The 26539-nt window shown below is 39.9% G+C and overlaps 1 protein-coding gene across 5 annotated transcripts in view; it reads left to right on the forward strand.

Annotated features, from left to right (window-relative positions):
• Nucleotides 1–26539, forward strand: part of LOC147318693 (RNA-binding motif, single-stranded-interacting protein 3-like) — a 167413-nt gene that overhangs the window by 80295 nt on the left and 60579 nt on the right. For 4 of the 5 annotated variants that reach the window (XM_086310775.1, XM_086310777.1, XM_086310774.1 and 1 more), the window contains 3 exons: nt 3682–3860; nt 14338–14396; nt 24703–24794. In XM_086310775.1, the coding sequence (XP_086166901.1) occupies nt 3682–3860; nt 14338–14396; nt 24703–24794 (330 nt within the window). The remainder of the gene's footprint in view (nt 1–3681; nt 3861–14337; nt 14397–24702; nt 24795–26539) is intronic. The other variant, XM_086310776.1, reaches the window with a different exon arrangement.

Raw genomic sequence — 26539 nt, forward strand, 5'->3', positions numbered from 1 at the left:
AGAAACTGGATGAAAGCACGGAGGGAGGGAAGCACAGAGGAGGAAGAAATATAGAGCAAGCATATGGGAAAGTGGAAGGATGGAGATGATAAGAGCAAGAGACGGAGCGATGGTGGAGTTGAGCTTGACAGTGAAAGAGGGAGAGAGGAGAGGTGGAAGTGTGAATGCTAGAGAGAGAGAGGGAGACGGAACGATTTTAATGTTTCAAAGGATTTCCCTATCACAGTCTCTGACACATTACATACACAGCTCACTATCAGCCCAACCCTGACAGCTGCACAAATTGGCTGAAAGAGGTTCCCTGGGCAAGGCCTTTGATCAGGTTTGTGTGTGTGTTGTGTCAGCAACACGAGGGGAAGGGGAGAGGTTTTGTACATTTGTGCATACCTGGACATCTGCGTAGTGGAGTGAAGAAAGACTCTTTCTGCTCCAGATCAGTGTAATGAAATGAATGTACAAAGATAAGGCTAACTGTGTGCATGTTTGTTAATAGTCTAACAGTCTGGTTTTGCTTCATGAGCTTATATTGTGTTTACCATGCAGTGGTGTGCAGTGTGTTATCTTAAGCGTGTATAGCTTTTACCCCTGTGATATTTCTCCATAAGATTTCAGCCCGGTGTCTTTTATGTGTCTGACACTCCCCATCAACCATGTGTCTGTGTTATCTTTCCGAGGAGGTTGGTAAACAAACCCATTGTTGAAAGGCTCATATCGAGCCGGTCCGCTGCACAGTTCAGGCTTTGAGGCGGTGAGGTTTCCAATATCGTGATTGCAGACACCACATGGGGAAAAAAAGATATGCGCTTCTTTACTTTCCTCTAACAGTGACACATTATACAATAAACTTTTATAAAATGTCCTGAGAAAGCACACTTATGACAGACTTCACGTGAATTGTTGATTCTAATGATTGGTTGTTTAGCTTTGTTTGTCAAAAATGGTGTAAAATGACCATAATTTTAAAAAGTTTGAAATTGTGAAACCATTTGTCTATGACTCAAAAATATAAAGGCAATTATGTCCTGTCAACTAGATTGACTAATTAAGGAATTGATTATATTTAGCACATTTTAGTATATTATATAGTTCTGTTTTGTGTCTGAAGTGGCTGATACAAAGTTGTTGAGCCAGTATCAATATTCTTCTCAGTGAATACTGCTTTAGGAGTAGAGGCTGGAGATATCACGATATTTAAAGAAAATTTGCACTAACGATGCCTCTGATGATGCAGAAAAAATGATAAACGATGTTTTATGTTTGGAGCATGAGAGCAGCAGTAAGTAAATGAAGAGCATTTTCCATCCTCTTCCTGCGAGTTATTGTCATTGATGACACACTACCTAATTCAAAGTGTGACACTATTGAAATGAGGACCGGTAGCAGAAGCATTCTAATTCAACAGGGGCGACATAGCATGAGCCAAATATTAGAGCAAAAGTAGCCCAGCTGCTTTAGTTGAACAATAAACTCTTCAGGACCCTGGTCAATATGGTCACATAGTAAAACTGAAAAATACTTTATACCTGGGAAGCTGTTTAACCAGCTCTGTAAAGTTCTGCTTTTCCAACATTTAACTGTGTCAGTAATTTGCATTCACTGTTTGCCCATCCTGTCATACGGAGTTCAGCTTGCAATGCTTGGTTGGGTCTTTTTTATTTATTTATTTTTTCTAACCTTTGCGTCGCATATCAGTATCTGCTCCATTGTAGCCTTGTTGTACTCGATGTGTTTTTCCCTCAAATGGTGAAACTCGTTGTTTCCACATTACCGGGAACAATTTTCTTGCATATTTTGCAAAGTAGCGTGCTGCTTTGGAGGTGATTTAAAATCGCTTCTGTTTTAGTAGCCAAAAATGATTCTTTCTCTCTGACATGCTTGGAATTGTTTCATTCATTGCACTGGTAAATGTAAATGTGTGGCATTGCTATAGCAACGATATGACATCTTTTTGACATTATCATGTAAAAATTTGTCGGTGGTATTGTGAAAAATGTATGGCGCAGCCCTAAATTGAAGTTATTCAGGAAATAACATCAAACTGCAAATCTCAGAGACACTGGTAATACAGAGTATTATTTGTCCCAGCTGTTAAACTGAAGTATTACCCAGCATAGCCTCTCTTTCACCTCTGCACTTTGTTTGTGTTTGAGCTGAAGTGTACAGGCTCGTTGTTGGCTGCTGGTGTGAGGTGCTGGCCTGTAAATGACATAAGCGCCTTCTCCTTTTACTCCTGCGTGTCTTCCATACATGTGTTGAATCCTGTTAGCGCTGTCTGTCTGAGCTGCTAGCATGCGTCTGAGTGTGTGTTAGGATTTGTGCACCAGCTGAGAGAAAATACAGGTAATGGATTAATATCAGAGCTGGCTCAGACTCCACATTGCTCTGTGGTGACAGCCTGTCATTATCACAAACACCGGCTCACACTCGTGCACGCACACACAAGCTCACACAAGCTTCCTTGCAATTGTGCATACATATCCACACACAACTCCAAATACAGGATTCACCTTAAGTATGTACACGCTTCCTTTCCTTACCTGTCTCTATCCTTTCTCTTCCTGTCTCTCATTTTCTCGTCATTACGGCACACAGTGCTGCTGCGCTGTGATCATCTCAAGCTGCAGCAGTTTCTTGAACTTGTTCTATCCACTTTCCAACAGTGGAACCAACACTGGGACTACACATCTTTGCCGTGTAGCTGTTTTCCTCCAAGGCAGCAGACGGAGTGTTTTGAATGCTGCTGTCATGTGGGCCATCAAGCTTGTTTGCTTCCTCCAAACTTAACCTAATAGTTTGCCTAAGGCAGCGGGCAGGCAGGGGTGGGTGTGCCTTCAGTGCCAGGCACTCATTAATCCTTGCACTGCTCTTCTCCCTGCCAGAAATGGTCATCTTATTAAGCCATTTAGTCAGTATTGAGCTGTGTAATTGGACAGTGGAGGCCAATAGGAAATGTTTGAGTAAGTTAAAGGTGATAAAAGGACCTTGCTTGATTTAAATGCTGTACAGCCTGCTCGGTTCACCCATGGCATAAATTTATTAATACAAATTATAGCGGTGTTTGCTTTAAGACTTTCTTGCCTGACAGTGGCTTGATACCTTTGCATTACAAGAGATGTTTTGAATATCTTTCATTTTTCTGGTCTACGTTTGCTTGCATTGTAACTAAGGTTAAACAACCAGAAAGCAATTTGTGCTGCTTTTAATGTTTGCTGATTTGTGCACACACACAAACAAACCTGTTTTTCATGAAAATTATCAATGGTTTGAAACATTTCCTTATCTAAATCACTGTAGAAGTCACTGCACCTTTACACTTCAGTCAGCGCTGAAAGGAAGTCCCTACTGCCTTGTCATTATGTGCAGAACCTTATGTGAAGATTCAGCACAGCACGCTATTGTTATTTGGGCAAGCCCCAGTGGTTGGGTACCATGAACATCACGGACTAATTTCAGATCTCTTGCTTTCCTAATTTTATGTACTTCCTCTAGAATAAAGAGATAATTGGGACAGGAAAAGATGTGGATGTGAGATTGGTAGATGGAATTTAGCTGAGGAGCGGAATCTGCAGTGAAGTACTTTTTTTTGTGGCGTTATCAAATACGTGATTCATGTGACACCAAACATAACAGTAAAGACCTAATGTGACGTTTGCCTTTCTGTGTGTTTTTCTGTCTTTGCAGCAGTCCTATGCCCCTCCCCCTCCACCCATGGCTCCACCCAGCCCTGGCAACACAGGAGGAGGAGGTGGTGGTGGAGGTCAGGGAGGAGGGCTAGTGGAGCAACTTAGTAAGACCAACCTGTACATCAGAGGCCTGCCGCCTGCCACCACCGACCAGGACCTCATCAAACTCTGCCAGCCGTGAGTTCTATTTTCTTCTACTGTCCCTGCCTTCGCTCTGCAGATGCATTAAACGTCCTCAATACAGCTGAGTTCAGTTCATTCCTGCTCAGTTCAGTTTAGTTCAGCTTGTGGTAATTAGTGTTGCGTGAGTGTGACAGGAGCTTATAATGGGTATCAACAATTTGCTCTTGACCCCTGTGTTCCTCCTCTCTGCTTCCTCAGAGGAAAAGACACAACCCAGCTGGGCCTAGCCCATCCGCTCCTTTCTGCCCTGCGTCATCTACACACACAAGGATAGATAATCCTCCTGTCCATCGGTGGAGGCTTGAAACTCCTCAGTCACACGAAGATTTACTTCTCACATGGATGACAATATGATGGATCAGTCCACATTCCATGTTAATAGTAATATAAATGAGCTGTGGGAAATTAAATTGCATCAAATTACCAGTTCAATCTAAAATTTGATGACTTGATGCAGCAACTATATTTGATAAACATCTGAATATTTTAGTAATGGCTGTATCTAGAGTGATTTAGAAGATTTCCATTGGAACTGAGGAAGGCATATTTTCATTTTTAGCAGCTTTGTTACGTCTGAGCAAACTCTGATCCAGCGTTTATTTTAACCCATTAGGCAGCTGTTTCCTGATCAGATTTTAGATCAGGGTTCTCATCATAGTGCCTAATCAGATTTAGACTAGATTCAGAAATATACAGAGTTACTGTTTTGAAAAAACGATGAGACTTTTCAACATGATTTTGTTTTTCTAAGCTTCTTTTCCTCTTTTTAAGGGATCCTGTCACATTTGTTAAAAGCTAATTATTATAGACATTTAAAAAATATCAATTTATCTGTAATTGGAATAATAATACTACACAACAGCGGCTGTGATAATACTGTAGTGTACTTTTCCTGATTAATCACTGAATGTAGTAACTTAAGCTGCAAGAGCAGAAACACTTGACAGGTAATAGGGCCGTACTCTGTTAATTTCAGTATCTAGCTTTGTCCTTTTCTATTGTTTCTTTGTGTTAAAAGTTGGTCCTGCGCATTTAATCCCTACATATCCCAAATGTGGCTCAGGTGGTAGAGTGGGTTATCTACAAATAGGGACGTCGGTGGTTCGCTCCCTGGCTCGAGGTTATCCTTGGGCGAGGTACTGAACCCCAAGTTGCCTCTGATGGATCTGTCAGTGAGGATGTGTGCGTGAATGTTAGACAAGGTGCTTTGGTATAGGAGGGAAAAATGCGCTTATATGAATGTGTGTGAGATTTGGTGGTTGGTTACAGTAAAAAGCTCTATATTAGTACTGCTGCCATTTTCCATTTAAATTTTGTAAACAATTTAAACCTGCTTTTCTTATTTGCCTTCTAGCTTATGTTGGTCGATAATATCAAATGTAATTAGTGAGTTGTATGTTAATAATTATAGTGATTGCTTGTCTTGAAGCTATGGGCTTTAAATATTTTCAAAAGCAATTTGATTGTATAGATTTTGTGAAACAGAGAAGACGGATAAAAAATAAAATGCAAAGACACGTTCACATATGCACACACTGTATCTTTCCTTTCTGTGTGTCAGCTGCAGTTCAAGCCTGTTGTATTTCAGCTCAGCCCTGGAGGCAGTTCTGGAAAAACGGGGTGAAAAATGGGGGCCAATAAAAGTTTCATTAGAGGCCCAGTCAGTGTGCCAAGTGGCCAGTAACATTTAGGAAAGGTCATGGAGGAGTGGAGGGGTGCGTGTGCTGTTGGGCAGCATCATAGTGTTGGGTTTCTAACTTGCTCCAGCTTTTGGAAATAGAGTGGCAGCTTCCTGTCAGTCACTTACATGATATGCACGCATGCACACACAAACAGGCCTTTCTTTCATGCACAGTTGCAGTGAGTAACAGGAGGACAGTACTTACACTAATGCACATATACAGACATGCACACTCTTTCAATTCAGTGTCATCCATAATTGGTCGCCAACCATGGCTTTTTTTTTTTTTGATTGTACCAAACCTCCCATCAGCATCACACACACCCTTACCATTCTTTCATCCTCCTCATTTCCTCCTTCCATCCTTTCCTCTCTGTCCGCCCTTCCCTCTCTCCCTCACCCCTGTTTCCCCCTTCTTTCTCTCTCTGTCTCCGTGCCAGTTCTCAGAGTGTCAGTGAAAAGTGCTGTTGTCAGCTGACATTTCCAATCACTCCCCCGGTCGCCAAAACTATGGACACACTTTTAACGTCTGGGGACAGAGCAGAACGTGAGCGGAATCTAAAGTGTAGCACAAGGGCAATTTCTCTCTCTCACTCACTTGCTTTCACTTCCCCCTGTTGTCTTTCTGTCTCTCTCTCACGCTTGATTCCCAGCTGTCTGTCTGCATATCGATCTATAACTTAATCTGTGGTTAAAACCTGCAGTGTAGCTCATGATGATCTTAAAAAAAAAAAAAAAAGTGCTTCCTGTTGTGGTTGATGGATATGAAACTTAAACCTTACAAATATCTTTTTGTCCACACATTTCAGAGTTTCCATCTTAAATTTCAGTTTCCGTGATATTACTCATTACATCAGAGTGAAACTCATGGATTAAAAATGTTCAGCTGCTAGAGAAATCTGTTATGGGAGCCATATTGTTCAAACTGTAACCATATTGTAAACACCTGTACCTAGTCATTTTTTTAATGTGATTAAACTAGAGCCTGAGGAATATAGTATTTTTAAGACCTCTAAAAATTCCCAGGAAAGTGACAATTAATCTACCAGCATCTGGAAAGAGATCAGAGTTCCCCTATATTGGAAGTTGGAGTCAGCACTTATAACTTTTTTTTTTCAAAGGGTTTTTGTCCAGTTTGCATTTATCAGATTTTAAAACATGATGAGTTGTAAATGTTAAAAAAAATGAAAAGGCAGAGCTGACACCAAGACTTTCACTGGGATGGACAAGGTATCAACACAGGAATGAGAATATCAGAGGGACAACTCGGGTTGAAAGCTTTGGAGATAAAGTTAGAGAGGCAAGCCTGAGATGAACATGGGACATGTGCGGGCTAGAGAAGTGATAGTGGATTTATTTGACAAAGACTGCTTGTGAAGCTGCAATGCTGGAGGAAAAGAAAGACCACAGAAAGTTCATGGATTTAGTGAACAATGATATGCAGGGGGTTTTTATGACGGAGGATGCTTGGGACGGATGATCTGATATCCTCGTGTTGGTGTTGTTCCCACATCATCATAATAAATGTTGTTCCAGGTTCGATATTGCAAGTGACCAGGATACTGCTGAAATGCAACAAATTCAAATTGCTGGATTGGCAGACAGAGGCAGTTTTTCGCAAGTTAAGTAGATTTTTTTTAAGGTGTTTTTTCCCCAAAGTCGCAAAAGTATGATGTCACAACAATGTGATTGGTCACTTGCAATGTTAAACCTGGAACAATATTTATTATGATGATATGGGAACAACACCGACACGAGGATATCAGATCGTGCGCTTGGGCCAGCAGGTGATGGAGGCAAACGATCCACTGTTCCATCCCTTAGAGCAGGTATGGGGGAACTCCAGGCTTCAAGGGCCGGTGTCCTGCAGGTTTTAGATGTGTCCTTGATCCAACGCAGCTGATTTAAATGGCTAAATTACCTCCTCAACATGTCTCCAAGTTCTCCAGAGGCCTGGTAATGAACTAATCATTTGATTCAGGTGTGTTGACCCTGGGTGAGATCTAAAACCTGCAGGACACCGGCCCTTGAGTTCCCCCACCCCTGCCTTAGAGTTAGCAGCTGGAAGAGGAAGTGCTTCTTGTGGTACATCGGCAAATGTCAGCTACCAGTGTACAGTGTACAGATAAATTAATCAGGCTCAACCTAAAATGTTTGCAAATGTTCGCCGAGCATTGAAAGGGCTCCTTATATTTTGAAGGTTTAAATTTTTTTATTTAAATTTTTTTATTTCAAGAATTAAACCAAAGCAACTGTAAAAAAATAAATAAAAAATGCCTGACTAATAACCAGCTGTATTACATATATCATGCACCAGTATTGGTCCAGTAAGATCTTCTGCTCTTTTGCTGAGCCTCCATATTGACGTGTCAAAGCAGCAAAATATTGTTATTAAAATGACTATATTCCTTTTCCAGGCTTTTGTGCAGTCTGGCTTTTTTTTTCTTAACCACTTAATGGCACCACAGAATAACTCGTAGTGCTTTATTCAAGACTAAAGAAGTCTGTTGGATGACTTTTTCTTCTTTTTGAGCAAATAATGTTGGATCTGATGCTCTCGAGGCCTTAATGTCTTAGAAATTATTTAAATGTTAAAAATAACCCTCTGCTTGTAAGATCCTAAATTAAATATTGAACTATCTGATCTGAAGCGTTGTGGTTAGGATGAAGTGGAGATGAAACTATATTTAACTCAGATTAGAGTTTGGTCTGACATGGATCACCACACAGCATTATCTAATAAAAGCAAACAAAAAGTTGATAAAAGACAGCTCTTTGTTTGTTGCTTATACTAGTGGCTGTTTACTCTGTCATGGACACAAATTACTTTTCTGCTATAATGCCAACTCTTGAATGTGCCACCTAACTGGAGAGCCTGGGAGCTTATGATTTACACTTCATGGAAAGGTCTTTTGGCAGACAAACCTAATGTTTCAGTGACATTAAGCCATCGTCTAAACTCACAGCGCATTGGCTTTTCATCATGGAAACAGTCCAAGACTTTATTTCTTCATAGTGCCTAAAGATGTTAAACTACATATGGGGAATGGATTTGAAGACTTCTGAAGCATTGCTGTCTCGGTCCTCCCTCTGTGTTTGCCTGTGTGAGTCTAACTGGCAGAGAGGGAGGAAAATGAGGGAAATGCGAGAGACAAGACAGCTGTATCGGATCCCCAATTAGGAGCTACCACACACAGAGACCAACCTGCACGTACACTAATGCATGCACAATCGCACACATGCAGACAAACGCACAAGTTCTGACAGAACTCGCACAATTTGCAAACGCAGAGGACGCGTACATATACATAATGTATATAAACACTCTTGGATATCCTGGAGAGATGCAGAAATGATGCACGTTGGTGTGGGTGGGAACTGTGGTTCAGAAGACATCAAACAGTGAGCATCCATAGGCTGACTGTGTTCCACAAGGGAATGAAAACACAGATCTGATGCTGTGAGGGCCCTCTGAGGACTGTCATTAACACTTCACTCACACACAGACAGGGTTGCACACAGATTTTGTCAAGCCTGCCAAAACGGGGTGCGTTGAGTTTCGTATCGACATCCCTCCTTAAATCTCGGCAGTCTAGAAAATGCTGTCAATTTCAGTGGTCTTGGCAAGGATTCGGAGGAGTTTCCATGTGTTGAGGAAGACACATGGCTCATCCTTGAAAGACTGTCATTCTAAAAGTCAGCTCTACCCCCCACCAAACTAACCCAGACTGATGCTACAGAAAGACATTCTTCTCTGGCTTAGCACAGTGTTATTCAGCTTTGTAGCATTTCTATGAAGCCAAAGAAAACAGATTTTAGGTTAGCTCAGTGTCCTCCAGCGGAGATGTGTCTTCCCCTTTGGATTGCATGAACTCTTTGATTTCAACCAAAAGTGACAAAAAACGAAGCAAAATCCGTCCCCTGCTGAGTCATCGGATTTCCGTATGTAGTAGCAGGTCACCATATTCAGCTGACAGCTCCTTCAATAGCACCTTGAATGTTCTGTGCTGTTTAGCTCTGGAGCGGATGCTGTTTATGATCTTCACGACGGGAGTTATTACGTGCTCGAAGCCGATCACCTTTGTGCATAACGCCTGCTGGTGAATGATGCAGTGGTATTGCATGAAGTTTGGGAACTCTGTGTCACCTTTACAGTGAGCGATGAATCCTGTATGTCGGCCGATCATAGCAGGAGCCCCGTCGGTAGTCACTGATACCTGCTTTTCCAACGGTACCTTTTTCTTCGCGAAAACTCCTTCACCGCGTTATAGATGTCAACTCCCTTCGTAGTTGTCTTTAGCGGCAGTAGTGTCAGAAGTTCTTCTTTTGTGGAGAAACCATCAAACACCATCCGGATAAAGACCATCAGCTGTGCTGCACTGCTGCTGTCCACGGACTCGTCACACTGGATGCTAAACCACCTGCACTTTGCCAGATCCTGATCCAACTGATCGGCCAAGTTCCCGGACATAGCCGACACTCTTCTAACGATTGTAGTTGCCCCCAGCTGGACATCGGAGAGAGTGGAGATTATATCGTTTCCATATTTCTCGTCTTTAAGCATAGTTTTTGCAATTATCATCATTGCTTCTTTGAAAACCTCCCCGTCTAAAAATGCCTTCTTTTTCTTAATCATGAAATGTGTAGCTCTAAATGAGGCTACGGTTGCTTTTTGGGAGGTTTTTTTTGCTCAAACCTGTCTTTAGCTCGCGGGCTTTTTCCACTCGCAGTGTGCTGCCCTTTGGGTAGTTAGCATGGTAGCTTGTGTGACACGTTCGGAAATGTCTCTCCACGTTGTGCTGCTTTGCCGTTGCCACAGTCGCCCCGCAAATGAGACACACCCATGAATCTTTCACAGTGGTAAAAAACTCTTCCTCCCATTCACTGTGACAATGATATGTTTTCTTCTTCTTCTTTTTTCCGCTATTTTTTCCTTATCTCTTCACCTTTGCTGGTCTTCACGGCAACTGTTTCCATGGAGACCAGCTAGAGCTCATCTAATATTTAATAATAATTTTTTTTAATATATTATCTCTAACAAATTGACACCAATGCAATTGTGATTTAAAAAAAAATGGCAAGAAAAAATAAAAATAGATGCAGCTAACTGGTAAGTTCTTCTGGTGAGCTATTTTTAGAACAGGCCCGCGGGCGACTCATGTGGTCCTTGCGGGCGACCTGGTGCCCGCGGGCACCGTGTTGGTGACCTCTGGGTCAGAGAAATGGCAACTCCCTTGCCCCAAAAAGCCCAACTAAGAGCTACATCTGACTCCACAGGCCTCAGTTAGTGTGTAAAATGCTAAAATTTGTGACAATACAATTAGGAAAAAGCCTGAACTAGTGTGAAAGGGTTTCCAAGAAAGAGCCTCTTCTCCCTAAAAAGAAAATGACAGCTTAGATTTACAAAGTCGCATCTGAAGAATCCACAAGATTTCTGGAACAAGACTTCTGTCCTTTGGACAAGCAAGACCAATATAGAGATCTGTGGCAAATCAGCACAAAAACCTCATACCAACTGTCAAACACTGTGGAGAAGGGGTGATGATTTGGACTTGTTCTGCAGCCACAGGACCTGGGTATCTTGCAGTCACTGAGTCAACTATCGAGTCCTCTGTATACCAAAGTATTCTAGGGTGAAATCTGAAGCCGTCTTTCTAACAGCAAAAGCTTGGCCCAAATTAGTTCATGCAACAGGGCAATGATCCTGTGCAAAGTAGGAAATCTACAACAGAACAGTTAACAAAGAAAAAAATTAAGATGTTGCAATAGCCCAGTCAGTCCAGACCTCATCCTGACTGAAAAAAGAGAGCTGTGCATAAACAAATGTCCACAGACCTCAATGAACTGAAGAGACTGAAACAGTCATACAGAAAATGTATTTTGTTTCTCTTTCCAAAGTATTTTGTTAAAGGACTCTGTGTAATAAGCCTTGTGGTGGTGTTCATCTGAGGGTTGTCTGAAACCTTAGAATTAATAAGGGTATGTTTTTTCTTTTGGCTCACCGTGACTTTTCAGGGATTTAACTCAAACTTCTAGCCTGTAACCTGTCAATACAAATTTACTTTAAAATACAGTTAAAATACAGAAAGAACAGAATAATTGACAATGAAAATAATAGGTGTAACCCTCCATTTGGTGCTTAGGAAATAGAGAAAATAATCTAATTTCTTCTAATGAAAGTTACACATGTAGCCGTAGGTTATACCATTTTTTTTTTTTTTTTTTGCTTCCTGGAGAATTACTTTAAATTAGAAGTAAAATTACATCCCCAGATATTTTTCAGAACAAATTTCTCTATTTTTTAGGCACAATGGAAAGTAATTGATAAGGAAGTGCTGACCTTTCCTTTCTGGCTCCTTGTAGTCTTTTATTGGTATGTTTTAAGTATTTCAGTAGTTTTTATGGCTCTCTTACGTGTCATTGCTATTGATTGAAGTGTAGGTCGATGTTATTTGGTTTCTGTTGGAATCAACCAAAATGTTCCAGTTGGGACTTGAAGAGGACATTCTGCACTTTCCTCTCCTCTTATTCCATCATCTAAAATTTCCTCACTTAACCATCTGATCTGTTATCAATACTTTTTTCCATTTCTTCTGCACAATAGTAGATTGTTGTAGCTGTCTGGATAAAATGAAATGTTGCCATTGAATCACAGATTTGGATGGTGCATTGTTGTTGTAATAGGACATTTCCCTAAGGCCATGGCGTCATCCTCTCTCTTCTCCTCTCCTCTCGCTAACCTGCGTAACTACAGAGGGAACAGGTGGACATACAGTCTGACAATAATGTACCCAAACATGGAAACATGTTTTTTGTTTTCCTCTTTTTGAAATTAGACCAGTGCGACCATTTTTAATTTTTTATTTTTTATTTTTTCCCTCTTCAAGATTCATAGTGTAACTACCCAGGCACCCCCATCCCCCCACACCCCCGCTGTCCAGAGTCTGGATATGTTTCAGTCTTCTGCTGGGAAAAACAAGTTGGCAAAACACGTGGATGATGTATGAGATCTTTGACATGGATTCAAACTTCCACAAACATACTCTGTCACACACGTAATTACACCTACACAAGTATTTGCATGCTCAAGTGTTCGGTCACATGCACTTGAGTCATGCTGATGTAGAAGTCACTGAGAGTTGGTCTTGCTATTGCCAGATGGTGTGTGTAGTGTGTGTGTGATTACTGCTTTGGTGTAGGTTTTTTCTTTTCTTTTTGATCTGTGCCGTTGCGTATACGTGTGGGCGATTAGCCTTGTTTTCTTCAGAGTGTTTTTCACGTCTGCAGCTGTTGGCTGGCTCCACCAGCCGCAGGCCAAAGACCTTATTTACCACCAGCTATGACTTTTGGGAAAGAAATGGTATCAGCCAAACAGATTTGATTTCAGCCCATCACAATCAGCGGGTTTGTAAATACCATTCAGATATAGATTTAAATTGCAGGAATGAAAATGTGTGAAAACTGAGTGTTGTTCAAATGTTTTATTTTTTCACAAAAACAGTGATTTTTCTCTCTGCCAATTGCGAGATCATACGCTGCTCATCTGTCATGTTAGGTGTGATAGCAGTCCTTTAAAGCCTTTTTTCCTGTCCCAATAGAGTTTGATATGAGGCTGTCAGGCGAGCTAGACTCGGTTCTCTTCTTCTTAATGACAGAGTTGGCTGACAGAGACTCTCCTGATGCTGACAACTAAATGATCTCTTCTTTATTAAACACCTCTTACTATCTCTCCATCTCCCCCGGACTATCTCACTTCCTGCTCGCCTTGAGTATCTTTTTATCTTTTGACTGACTGCTCTCCCTCTCCTTGTCTATTTCACATTCCTTAGTCTCTCCAACCCTTCCGCTGCTTTTCTCACCTCCTTTGCTAGTAGGAAGCTTCTGCATTGTTTTCTCATTGAGTTGTTTTTGCTTCTACCTTCATTGTTTCCCTTTTTTTTTTCTTTTCTTCCCATCTCTCAAACAGAAGAGGGAATATACTTCCATCCTTTACCTGGGGCTATCAGCCAGTCTGCTAGCCAGTCGGCGAGCTTGTCGGGCAGAGTGTCAATCTGTTTGATAGTCACTCAGCCAGCCAGTCAGTCATTGTGCACCAGTGTGAAAACATTAATTAAAAGTCTCATCCACAAAGCCAGGCAGTGATCCAGGCTGATCTCAACAATTCAAGCTTTCTGTCTTCGTCTTTTTCTGACTCTACCTTCCTTTCTGTCTCTGTTATCCTCTCTCTTCATACCTTCTCAGCCTCTTTCTGGGTTTTGTCTGTTTCTTTCTCCTCTTTCCTTGAGCACTAAAAGACTGGTCTGATAAGAAACATTATTAACTTCTTTCTGAGAACCCAAGAACAGAAAGCTCGAGAATAGAAGTGGGATGTGGGGGGAAAATAAGGAAGTAGACAAAGAGAGAGGCAGAGGTGTCAAACATAAGAGAGTAAGGTGGTGAATCGGACAGGAGACATTAAAAGTTGGTAGAGGGAGCAGATGGAGGGACGGACTTTTTGTTCCTCCATCTGCTGGATGGCGGTTGTGTGTCTATCTTGTTAATAATTCTGACGCAAGTCATCCTGTGGTGACCTTTTGGTGTACATATTTTGTGGTAGTCCATCACTGCGTTGTTTCCTTTGACTGGACCAAACTTGTGACTCAACGATAGACCAGAATTATAACCCTGCAGCTCTGCCTGCAGCACAGCTAAATATTTACCCAAGACTCAAATAACTAATATTGATCCAGATGTTAAAAATGGGCCAGCAGCAAATCAGAATGTTACATTGTTGTTGTTTTTGTTTTGCAGATATGGGAAAATTGTCTCTACAAAGGCCATCTTGGACAAAAACACCAATCAGTGCAAAGGTGAGTGAGTTTCATTCTACTTGTTTCTGCAAGGATGCAGTATCTGCACTCTACTTCACAACCTCAGGTCTTGATTTGATATTTAAGTCTTTTTATTTATAGAGACCATTTCCTTTACTTAAACACCGACAGTGTAAGTCCATGTGTTGGAGAACACACGGCCGCTGACTATAAAGGCCATGTTATCCTTTAATCTATCGTAATAATGCACTTCTAGAGAATCTCTATTTTGCTTAACTTCACCGTGATGATGATTTCAGGATTGCTCTCTAATGATACTCAGAGTTGAGCGCATTTTGAAAGCAAGCTGTTGGTATTGTTGTCGTATGCAAAATCAGGATGGGGAACACCAGACAATAGACACATGTTTCAAATCGTCTCTGCGGTAAACGGGGCTCACTCAAGTGTCCTCTGATGAGGGTCTGCTTGATTGTTAGAGTGGTCTGAACAAAGCACTAATCAATATGATTGTAGTCGTCTGTTTTGAAGAGGCACACAAGAGCGTGCGTTCAGAATGATTGCTGCTCATCTGTCAGAGCTGTACTCAAAGGTATCCTGACACGGTTTAGGACAACAGCACAAAGGTCCTGTAATCACAGTTTCAGGTTGGACGGTGTGAGTGAAGGAAAACCCAGACTGATTGGTTCTGATAGGAGAAATGTTAATGTGAATTTTAAGTCTTCATCTGTGCTGATTACTTAGGATAAAATATTTTGATTCCACTCCTGCTTGTCTTAACATAATAATGGGAAAACCAAATCTCAGTAAGGCTCCTCTGGAAAGTCTTTTACTTCGCTCATTATCTTGAATCTTTCTAATTGGCTAGTTATGTAAATCTTAAACTTCATCTTGCTGCTACCTGCTTCACCATCACATAATCAAATATGGCTTGGGAGTCTTGAGCGCATATTAAAATGCCTTTCCTGACTGCTTTACAGCACAGCCAAAGGAAGGGAAGAAAATTCTATAAGTCCAGTGATAGTTATCAGTTATTCTTTCTCGGCTCATTAATTTTTGTCATTGGTGTTTTGTGAAATGAGTTTTTCAAAACCTGTTTCAGTATGGCCTCCAGTTCATAATTGTGATGTCTGCCAATTATGTCTTCGTGTTCATGCTTCTTTATAGTATGGAAAAGTTATCATTTTTGATCGTACTGCACGAGTGCTTACAAATTAAATGGAAAACGAACGTAATTTCTGCTTTCAATTATATTTCCTGGATATGGGTGATGATATGGTTTCATTGTTCACCAATCCCAGGCAAACACAGTTTATTTGAAAGTCTAAAGCTTATTAGTGTTTACCAGTGCTGTACTTTTGTATAAAAATGCTGTTAGGAGCACGTCAGTGAGCCACGATATTGGGTGAGATCTCTCTAATGGATGCTGACACTCTGTTTCCAACCTGTGCACATCTGGTGCTCAAATACATCAGCTATGTATCAATCCATGGTAGAAAGTAGTCCACAATATAGATTTACACCTATTATAAAAACATTGTGGAAAAGCTGTTTCGGCTAATACAATATGTTTGTGACTTGGGTTTTAAACAACCACATGGGAAGATAAAAAATGATTAAATGAACAGTTATGTATTGACTTTTCTTTGCAATAAATAAAATAAAAGACTAAGATTAATGCCACATGGTGTCAATTTTGACTCATTGGCACTTCATTAAATATACCTGTGCATCTGCTAATCAACTCGTATCCAATCGGTCAATCACATGGCAGCACCTCTATGCATTTATGCATGTAGACGTGGTCAAAACAATCTGCTGAAATTGGACCCAAAGATGCTTTACGAAGAAAAGGGAGAAACGTGATTTAAGTGTCGTGTTGTTGTTCAGACAGGTTTTCTAGGAATTTCCATTCAGTTGTCTTTAAGGTTTCTAGCAAGCAGTCTAAAAGAGAGAAAATAGCCAGATATTGAGCTAATAGACAGGCAGCCTAAACCTAAAACAACACATTGAATGTTAAAGCAGATGTGCAAGAAGACCACACTACCCATATGGAAAAGAAATAGTAAAAACATATATGATTTACTCATGTATAAATCATATAAGCCTTACATGATTTACTCATGAAAGTGGCCACTTTCTCATTACTTTCATATATATTTTTTAGTAAGTATACAAAACATACAAGTTTCATTATATGATTTTTCAAGGAATTTTATGTGTTTTCACTCTTGTATGCTTTTCATACAAGTTTCATACAAGACAGATAAAAACTTTATAAGATTTATATATATCTTTTCCATATGGGTATGCACCACTCCTGTCAGGAAAGAACAGAAACTCGGGTTACATTTTAAACAAATAGAAGATTGGAAAGATGTTGCCTGAATACTCTCAATTTCTGCTTTGACATTTAGGGGATGTGGTCAGAATTTGGCATAAACAACATGAAAGCATGGATCCATTCTGCCTCGTATCAACCGTTCAGATTAGTTGTTGGTGGTGTGATGGAGTTGAAGATATCTTCTTGGCACACGTTGGGCACCTTAGTACCAAGTGACAGTCATTTCAGTGCCACAGTCTACCGGAGTATTGTTGCTGACTATGCCCCATTCCTTTATGACCACAATATACCCATCTGCTGATGGATGCTTCCCGCTGGGTAATGTGATATGTCACAAAGCTCAAATCATCTCAAACTGGTTTCTTGAAGATGGCAATGACTTCATTGTGCTCAAATGGCCTCCACAGTCACCAGATCTCAATCCAATAGAGCAGCTTTGGGATGTGATGGAGTGGGAGATTTGTATCATGGATGTGCAGCCAACCAATCTGCAGCAACTGTGTGGGGCTATCACATCTCTGTAGAATATTTCCAGCACATTGTTGAATCTGTCCCAGTGAAGAATGGATGCATTTATAAAGGCAAACTGGCCTTCCCACTACTAATAAGGTGTACCTAATGAAGTGGCTGAGGTTGGACCCTATTACTATGTGGGTTTTATATTTAGAGTCCAGAATTTGTAACTGCACAGACTTTTATTTCTCTTCTGGGTTCAATTTCAAGTCAGATAAAAAGTTTAATGAATAAAATTTTATTCTAATAAGAATAAAAGTCAGACTGTGACTTAACAGTCTGCAAGCTGTTCGATTTTTTGCAACGTCAGTTAATGGCTTCAGACCAAAGAAGACAAATTGACAGCTTGTTTTAATCACATTCACTCACATTTTGTTTGGCACTGTTGACTAATCAATCCAGAGAAAAGTTCACGCAGCTCGTTGCCTGTAATAGTCAGCATGGGAGGTAAGAGCATACACGAAGCTGGTGTCTTTGTTCCTTGTAAAAAATGAATAAATAAAAATTACATTTGAAAACTTGCCACCCTGTCCTAGTTATATTGCAGACATGACTAGGGAAACTAAACATGTACAACAAGCTATGAACTGATGCACAATATTTAATGCACAGTCTACCATAATACACTAGCTGCAGCAGCATAGGCGATTACAGGCTGTGGCTCTCATCAGCAATTTCGCTGCTTGTGATGTAGACTTCATACATCTTTTAGCCAGTTGTTAACTCACAATGAAGGAGTTTCATTATCAGTCGGCCATTAGAGTGCCTTACAACCGGATAAGTGTTGGTTTGATTGCAAAGGCATTCAGTAGGGACAAGATAAGTGCTTAGCGTGACTAAGAGAGTACAAATTGGCACAGAGAGCTCTCTTGGAAAGGGAGGGATGGATGGGTGGAGGCACAGAGAGGTGGAGGGACGGGGTAAAAATAAACTGGGGCTGACAGAAAAGGAAGGAGACCCTTTGAAACTGATGATTTAGCAGACAGCCTTTTCTTTTCAGGAAGACTATGCAGAGAGCCAGAAAGCATGAAAAATGTAGTCAAAGAGACAGGTACATAAATAAAGCCATCTTCCCCTGCAGTCCGAGGAGACGCACAGTTCGATTGGTTTGCATACTTTTGCTGTCATGCGGAACCATGTGATCTCAGTTTCTGTGATGTTTTTCTTGGTCTTTATCCCTGAAAAATTGATGTTTCGTCTTCAGGGCAATGTAAATATATTGTTTGATGCCATGAAATGAGATGCACTGTTTTTAGAATTACTGTTTAATTAAGTAAACAAAGAAAATAAAAGTTTTACTTTAGTCTCTGAAATAAAAGTATTATGTTTGTAGAGTCCTATGCTTTGTTGGGAGCTCGGTGTTAAATACACTGGCAGTTTTGTTGTTAGCGGGATCTCTGAGGGAGGGAGAGTGTATGCTGCACAGGATAGAGGAAGGGAGAGGAAACCACTAGATTGTAAAGGACTTCCATTTCCTAAAGCAAGCACCCTCCCTCTCACTGTCTCTGTGTCTCCAGTAGAATCCCCCCCTCCCTTAAAATTCAGTCTGCCTGTGCCTCTCGCTTGCCCTCTGTTCCCATCTCACTGCAACCCCCAAATTCCTCCATTGCTTCGTCTCTTTCTTTGAGTTCCTTGTGTTTCCTTGTGTACTCGGGCCATTAGAATATGCTAACCAAGGCCAGGAGCTCAGGAGATTGGATTGAATCTAGTGGTGTTTGTGTGTTCATGCTCATATTTATCTGTCCTTCCATCGGTGTCTATGAATCATTTGTGCATGTTTGTGTGCACTTTATCACTTTTTGTATTATCACAAGTGGAATATTTGTTGGAGTGACCACAGAGGAGAGGGTCAAGTGCACAAACATGAATGATTAAATGTTTTAGATTTTCAATTTTTGTTATGTAGACTTATAACATGTGTTCAATCACATTCACATTTTGTTTGAATAGAAAGCACACAGTCTTTCAGTTAAGATTTGGCATCTCAGGACATAGTAAAAATAACATGGTCCTTACACCATGTAATTATTTAACAAAAACCTAAACCAAAATGCTGCTTTCATTAAGAGAAACTAAGACTAAAAAATCATTTGGAATTGATCATGTGATCATCAGTAAGTGAGAGCACACCTATAAAAGTAGTTTGCTGGTCTGGAGCATTCAGATCTGTGTGTGTGTGTGTGTGTGTGTGTGTGTGCGCGCGCGCGCAGTGCCAGCAATCTGGGAATTATCCAGACAATTTGACATCCATTAATCTTCAGTGAGAAAAATTTACAAGTGGAAAATATTCAACAGAGTCACCAATCTTCCTAGGAGTGGACCTGCCGAATGCACCCCTATTCACCTCAGACTGTGCAATTCTGATAGAAACTGCAAAAAACCCAAGAGCTGCATCTCAGTCTCTACAGGCCTCAGTTAGCATGTTAAAGTCAAAGTGGAGACCTTTGGCCATAATAATTTGTTTGGGCAAAAATCAAGAACATCATATGACTACTAACGCCTCATACCAGCTGTCAAGCACAGTGGTGGTGATTTGGGTTTGTTTTGCAGCCACTGTGTCAACCATAAACATTTGTATAACAAAATATTCAAGATATTAATGTGAGGTCAAATGTCCAACAGCTTAAGCTTGTTCCAAATTGGGTCATACAAAAGACACCAACAAATCTACAACAGAATATCTGAAAAAGAAAAGGTTTTTCCATGGAGAAGTGGAAGTCCAGACCTCAACCTGAAACTGTATTCCTCCAGAAATATGCAAGAGACTAGTACAGAAAAGGATTACTTCAAGTTAGTCAAGTAACTGTTATTCTACCAGAGTCATTTTTACTTAGGTTATTACTTAGGTAACAACACAGTTTAATATGTTAAACCTGCTATGTAAAAACCTTAGAATTGAGATGCTCTTTTTGGGGGGTGGGGGGGGGGGGTACTTTCTTTTTACCATGACTGTATTGTATGATTTACAAATTACAAAGTGGACAGAAGTTTGTTGTATTCACCAGCAGAACTGTCCATCAGCTTGAAAGGCAGGCATATGCTCGTCAATTCAACAAGCGTCCAGGCTTCTGAAGTGTCCTTGAGGAAGACAATGAATCCCTACCAGCTTCTAGGGTGCACTCTGTCACTGATACTTGACCTCAGACCTCGCTGGAGAGAAGGCCAAATAGATGTTCAGAAAACAGAACTCTCCTTGAGTGATGAATAGATTCAAAACAAATGGCACATTCTCTTCAAGGCTGATGTTTTGTCAAACCTAACCAGTCAGTGAGATGAGCACTTTGAGGAAAAAAAAAACTGTCTCCATCATTCTTGCTTAAAGGAGAGTGAATGGTGCCAGGGCTGAGCAACACACACCTGTGCTAGGAGAATAAAATGCACACTAATTCCCTGAGGTCTTTAGATGTAAGGACCAACTTAAATGTGCAAGGCAGAGCAAGATTACACGCCAACAACTACAACTCAGTATTTTATTTACAGAGCGCGTACAAGGCTCCTGAGACACACTCTTGTGCTACTTTAGCACAAGAACGTGTTGGATATGAGCCTCTCGGCTGATCAGTAAGTCACTGTAAACAGAACGGCTTCAAGGAGTGACTGTTGGTTACATTACAGATCAGTCTGGTATTTGAATGCTGTAAATATGATTACACCCAAGTTGCTTTCTTTTAACTCTGTTTAATGTTACTACCATAACTTTACTTAATATACTAGTTCATAATACATAGATTATATATAAAACATAATATATAGGTTAAGAAATCAAATGTAAATCATCATATTAATGCAAGAAACAGGAATTAGATGTAATCATTAACACCAGCTTAATTGGCACTAAAAACAATTTTTCTTATGTATAATAACTTATTCTTTTTTCTCAGTTTTTCACAGGGTTTGCTGCAATGATTCTGTAAATTATGTGACACAAATAGTAACATTTTTTTAAATATATTATCGCAGATGGGTCCAAAAGGCTTTTAAGACCACACTTTACTAATAGTGGGTTTTTATATAGATCTGGTATACTGTGGAGCTACCTGCTGCTGTGATAATAGACAAACCTAATGAATTTCATTTTAAATTATTACACAAATGAGATTTTTTTTTAAAAGATCTCGATAACTGCGCTACAATAAATGAATTCAATTTGAAGGAGTCGTGTTTCCATGATTTTATCAGGCCTCGATATGCGTGAGTGTTCAGGCAGGTGTTTGTCTTTCTGGACACATTTTGTCAGCACAAAAGCATCACAGTCATGGACGTGCGGTTAACGTCACAGTGAAGGCTTAAAGTAAAGATGTTGTATAATAACTCACTGGTGTTCAGATCTAAGTTAATCAGAAAACTAGTGAGTGAAATCATTTTACACACAGCTCTGATTTACAAATGTTGTCATTTCTGCCCATTGAAGCTCCAGTTATATCAACACAGCTGTGCTATGCTGATGACGCTGAAGATGTGCTGTCGAACAAAGGGTCTCAGATTTGGATTAGTGGTGACTGACTTAACCAGTTTCACATCTGCTTTGGGTTTCCTCCCCCCACTAATTAAATGGACACTCCAAAATTAAGCAGCACCCATTATAGTTAGTGTGAGAACTGATATGGAACTTTTCAACATTCCCTGGAATAAAATGAAAGCATCCCTAATGCACAGCTGACAAATACTGTGTGCGCAATCTCAATTAGTGGAACTGTTTCAGAGTGGCACTAATTAAATAAATATAGATTTAAAAAGCAGTCAGTACTGCTGTAGGTAGCGTGGATATTTGCATGCTTGCATATATTGTGTATCCATCTGTGTTTGCCACAGAGGCTAATGTGTGCACATCACGTGTGTGTTCCACAGGAAGAACTTGAATGTGTGTTTGTGTAACCCTATTTAGGCTAAATTATGAGTTTCTCATTAGCAACAGTATAAATATTTGTGTGTGCAGTGCAGATCTTGCTGTGAAAGCAGCTTGCTGCCTTTGAACAATAAAATATCATCTGCTTATCAGCAAAATGGAGCGCATTTCCAAACCCTGGAACAGACAGACAGACAACAACAGATGTTAGGGATGAGGCGTATGCGTGTTTCCAGCGTTCTTATCATGTTTACACTTAGGATTGTGGTAAGTGAGGCTTTTGACATGTGGATCATTTAACTGTGTTAACATGCAGCCCACTCCATACCACAGCTGGAATTTCAAGGCTTTTGTGCTTTTTTTTTTTTTTTTTCCCCCCCCTTTCCCCCCCCTCTTCATGCATGTTTCATACAGATATACAGTCAAAATCACTCACACAAGCATTTTACAGTTTTCTTCACATATGCCTCACGCAATTGCATCCAAGCTGTCTGACACACTGCAGACAGAAGTCTTTCTTTCCTTTTCCATTTTTTTTTTTTTTTTTGACATCTCACTTAACTCGGCCCCATACCCAGTAAAAGAAAATTAGATTATTTTGTGTGCTCCTTCATTAGTCAATCTAGATTCACAGAGCTTCAAATTAAATGGATATCATTGTACATTTTACTTTTAACTTATTAATTTGACTTGAGCAAAGGTAACTTCAGCTGTTGCAAATGCTGCAGTAATTGTATGTTGCATGAGTTTTTGTCTTTTATATATACTGCAGAGACATTCAACACTGATCATTACTTAAGAATATATGTATGTATCTCTAGTGTTTTGTTTGAGAAGTCAGATACAATACAATGGAAGTAATTAGAAATACCAGCTTTTTTTAAAGATAATTCTGATTTCTGAATCATGGGGTTACTTAACCTTTTCTTATTTCTTATTCTATTCTTTCTTTCTTATTCTATATGTTAAATTTGACCTTTTAAATACAGTTTTTCTTTTTTGTTTTTTTGCATATTCAAATTTCCTTTCTGAGAAATGTAACTGACAGCATACACATACAATACACTTTTCTTCAATGTAGAATTTTACTTTCATTATAAAAAATTATTAAACCTGACAATTTCTCCCAAACTGCAGTAAGTTACAGGATCCTCTCTCAACTGAAAATGTAGTAACTGTACACCCAATGTTGCTTGGCATATTTTAGCTTATCAAACAAAAACAGATGCAACAGATTTTATATAACATAACAAATGTCAGTTATTTGCTGGACAGTAGCTTTTTGGTTGATTTTTCATTTATAACCTGTGATCTATAATCTACTTCATAGTCAGTAACAACCCTTGTTGCACATTGTTTTTGATTTCTTTTCTGTGAGTTTCAATATTGACTTTTAGGGGCAGGGGAAAATCTATTAATTATCAAGCTATTTTGCATGGCAATACAGTGTAAATACCAGGAGACAAATAAATTTCTGTTAAATATGAATTTCTGTCTACATAGACAACAACAGATATGCGATTCTCATTCTCAGTTTATCACAGGTAATTGATATATTATCAGAAACCCATTGCATTTTTTTTGCCAACTTGACCCCATTCAATTACAGACTGATATCAGACCCATAGCAGACTGTCTGTCTTATGGCAACGTATAAGGCGTGCTTTTAAAACAGTGTTGGTTCAGTGCTTGACAATCTAAAATGAGACAAACTGAAATGAGATCTTTATCTTCTTGGATAAAACAGATACTAACAAAGTTAAACTTTGGGGCACTGTGATAAACGTATGATACTATAATACTCAGCATATCAAGAACTGTTAAAAATCACAATAACATTGGATTGTGAGTGAAGTATTGCAGTAAGGTATTGTGAGATGCCCGGTGCTTCCCTCCTTTGAGGTGGATCAGCTAAACCTAAGTGACACTGGGTCATATAACAGGACAGTGGCAAATGTACAACAGAATGACTGAAAAAGAAAAGAGCCGAGGTGATGCAATGGCCTAGTCAAAGTCCAGACCTCAGCCTGGTTGAAATGCTGTGGCAGGACCTTAAAACAGTTGTGGACCACAGTGAAATGAAAGACACTGTAAAGAACACCGGACCAAAATTCCTCCACAGAGATGTGAGAGACTGATGGTGATATAGAAACTGTTTGCTTCAAATTGTTGCTGTGAAAGGTACTGAAGAACTTGGTTTTTCACAGACCTGCACAGAGCGCTGTTGAAGTTTTCTTTTTCACATAACTAATCTACAGAGACTGTACAGTGAGCAGCTTTTAGTAGTGTATTTCAGTGCTGTGTTGCACTGAAATACACTAAAAATCATTACAAAAACATGGATCATAAACATGGTATAGTTATTGTTGTATCACCAGTTTTCTTCTGTGCAAAAATGCATTCAAAGGGAGAACTAGCAGCTTTCATTAAATACGTGACCTGACTATATTTCGACATATTTATTGCATTAATGCACTGAAAACACAGCCTCAGGTCTGTGATAGAAATCAGTAGTGAGCTTCCTCAGCACTATTCAGAACTTTACCCATTCCTGATTATTTTTTAATCATTTTTTTCTTTCCTCCTTACCATCCTCCATCTTCCTGACACTTTCTGCATCTGTGTTACTTCTGTTGTGTGTACAGGGTATGGTTTTGTGGACTTCGACAGCCCTGCAGCAGCTCAGAAGGCTGTGGCCTCGCTCAAAGCCAGCGGAGTCCAGGCACAGATGGCAAAGGTAAGCTCCGTCACACGCTCCAGTCTGTGGTCTGATTAACTTGGTGTTGATGAGGTGGTGTTGTAACTCCTGAAGAAAACGGATTATAATAGATGGTGAGATTACTTTTTTAATAGCTTGCGATGACATAAATGAGATGATCAAAACTTTTGCCGTGACCGCTTGGTTTACACGCGAGTAATACTTTTGGGTTGACTCGAGACTGACAGGTGCAGGTTTGCTTGAGTCGGTTTGAGATTACTGATCGAATTAGTCCTGGAGTTAATTTTTTCATGGCAAGCAAACAAAATGACGCAGATTAAGGCTTGACTGCCTTCCTACATTCCCACAATCTTTCTTTGCTTTTTGGTCTTATGTGGCCCTTTAGTAATGCTCTGTTTTATTTTCAAAAACGTGTGTGAAAGACAGATGAGATTAGAGAAAGTGGGTGTTTGTTAAATTTATATCCTTATGTTAGTATATCTTATAAGACTGCATAGTAGCAGGGAACACGCCTATCTTTCTTTTCTCTTAAGGAAAGCATGCAGGTTAATCTGCAGTGTGCGCATGTGTGCATGTTAGAGGTCAACAATGCTGTGACGAAACTTGGACCTAACCAGCACAATCACATTATCCTGCCTGAGAGAAAGACAGAGAGACAGTGAATAGCCTGTCTTGTTTTCAGATTCATTAAAGCTGTATTGCTGCATACTTCCTTTTCTAAATGAGAGAGGAGTGCAATTAAAAATAGGCCAGTCTTCAGGCACCAAGAGCATCCCATTGAATTAAACAGCAGCAAGCCTTTGAGCCACCTTTGCCTTGCTCTTCTATTAAACCTCTTTTCATTAGACTTCCATCTCTTATTTTGTTCGTAACGGCTTAGGGGTGGTGGGTGGGGGGGTATTGGGATAGGGAGGAGCAGGGTTGATGTGTTTAGCTGTTATAGAGGGGAGAACCCTCGACTCCTTGGAGATTGAGTTCTCTGGAGGGTTGGAACGGAAGGCAAAGAGTCCATTTCAAATGAAATTACAGACTTCTTCCAGTTTCATGAACTAATTATGCAGAAGAGCTGCTGACGTCCCACATAACTTTCCCAGATCAGTGAGCAGTAAATAAATCTTACAGTCTTAAAACACTGATGGAGGATGTTCCATCTCAAGCCTAACCTTGAACATTTTGTAAGTTGAGCAACTTTTTTTTTTAAATTAGAGAGACTGACAATTGAAAACTTATAGCAGTACAATGAGATTTTGTGTAGGCTAGCTGAGACGGTAAGCTTTGATGTTGCGTCTAATCTGCAAGATAGTTGAGTCTTTCAAACAAAGTGAAGGGCGGAGAGAGAGAGAGATGATCAGCTTGTTTTAAAGAGGGATGAAACATCTAAGACAAATATTACCTATTTTGGGGTTTCGGGATGTTTGGATAGCGTCACTACTGAGCCAGTGCTGGCCTTAAATGTCATAGCATCCAATCTGCAAAGATAAATCTAGCCAAGCATGCCATATGCATATTACGTTTAAATATCTGAAAACATATTCTGTGTTGAAAGCAATTGTTCAGATAAATAAAGGCAGGCTTATAATCCCATATTGAGAACATAAATGGTGTGGGATATTTCATGATGCTCCCTGAAGCTCTTTACGTACATTTTTCCTACTTGTATCAAAGTCTCATAGTGTTGATCTATGCAGCCTATACAGTATAAAAATTATATCTCACAACTTTATATTCTTATTTTATAGTTACTCTCAGCTACCAGGAAGCAC

The sequence above is a fragment of the Aulonocara sp. 'chitande type north' Nkhata Bay genome, linkage group LG11 (genome assembly GCF_057382095.1).
Source record: "Aulonocara sp. 'chitande type north' Nkhata Bay isolate Kocher_YH1m ecotype deep benthic linkage group LG11, A_spYH_male_GT1.1, whole genome shotgun sequence".
Classification (NCBI taxonomy): domain Eukaryota; kingdom Metazoa; phylum Chordata; class Actinopteri; order Cichliformes; family Cichlidae; genus Aulonocara; species Aulonocara sp. 'chitande type north' Nkhata Bay.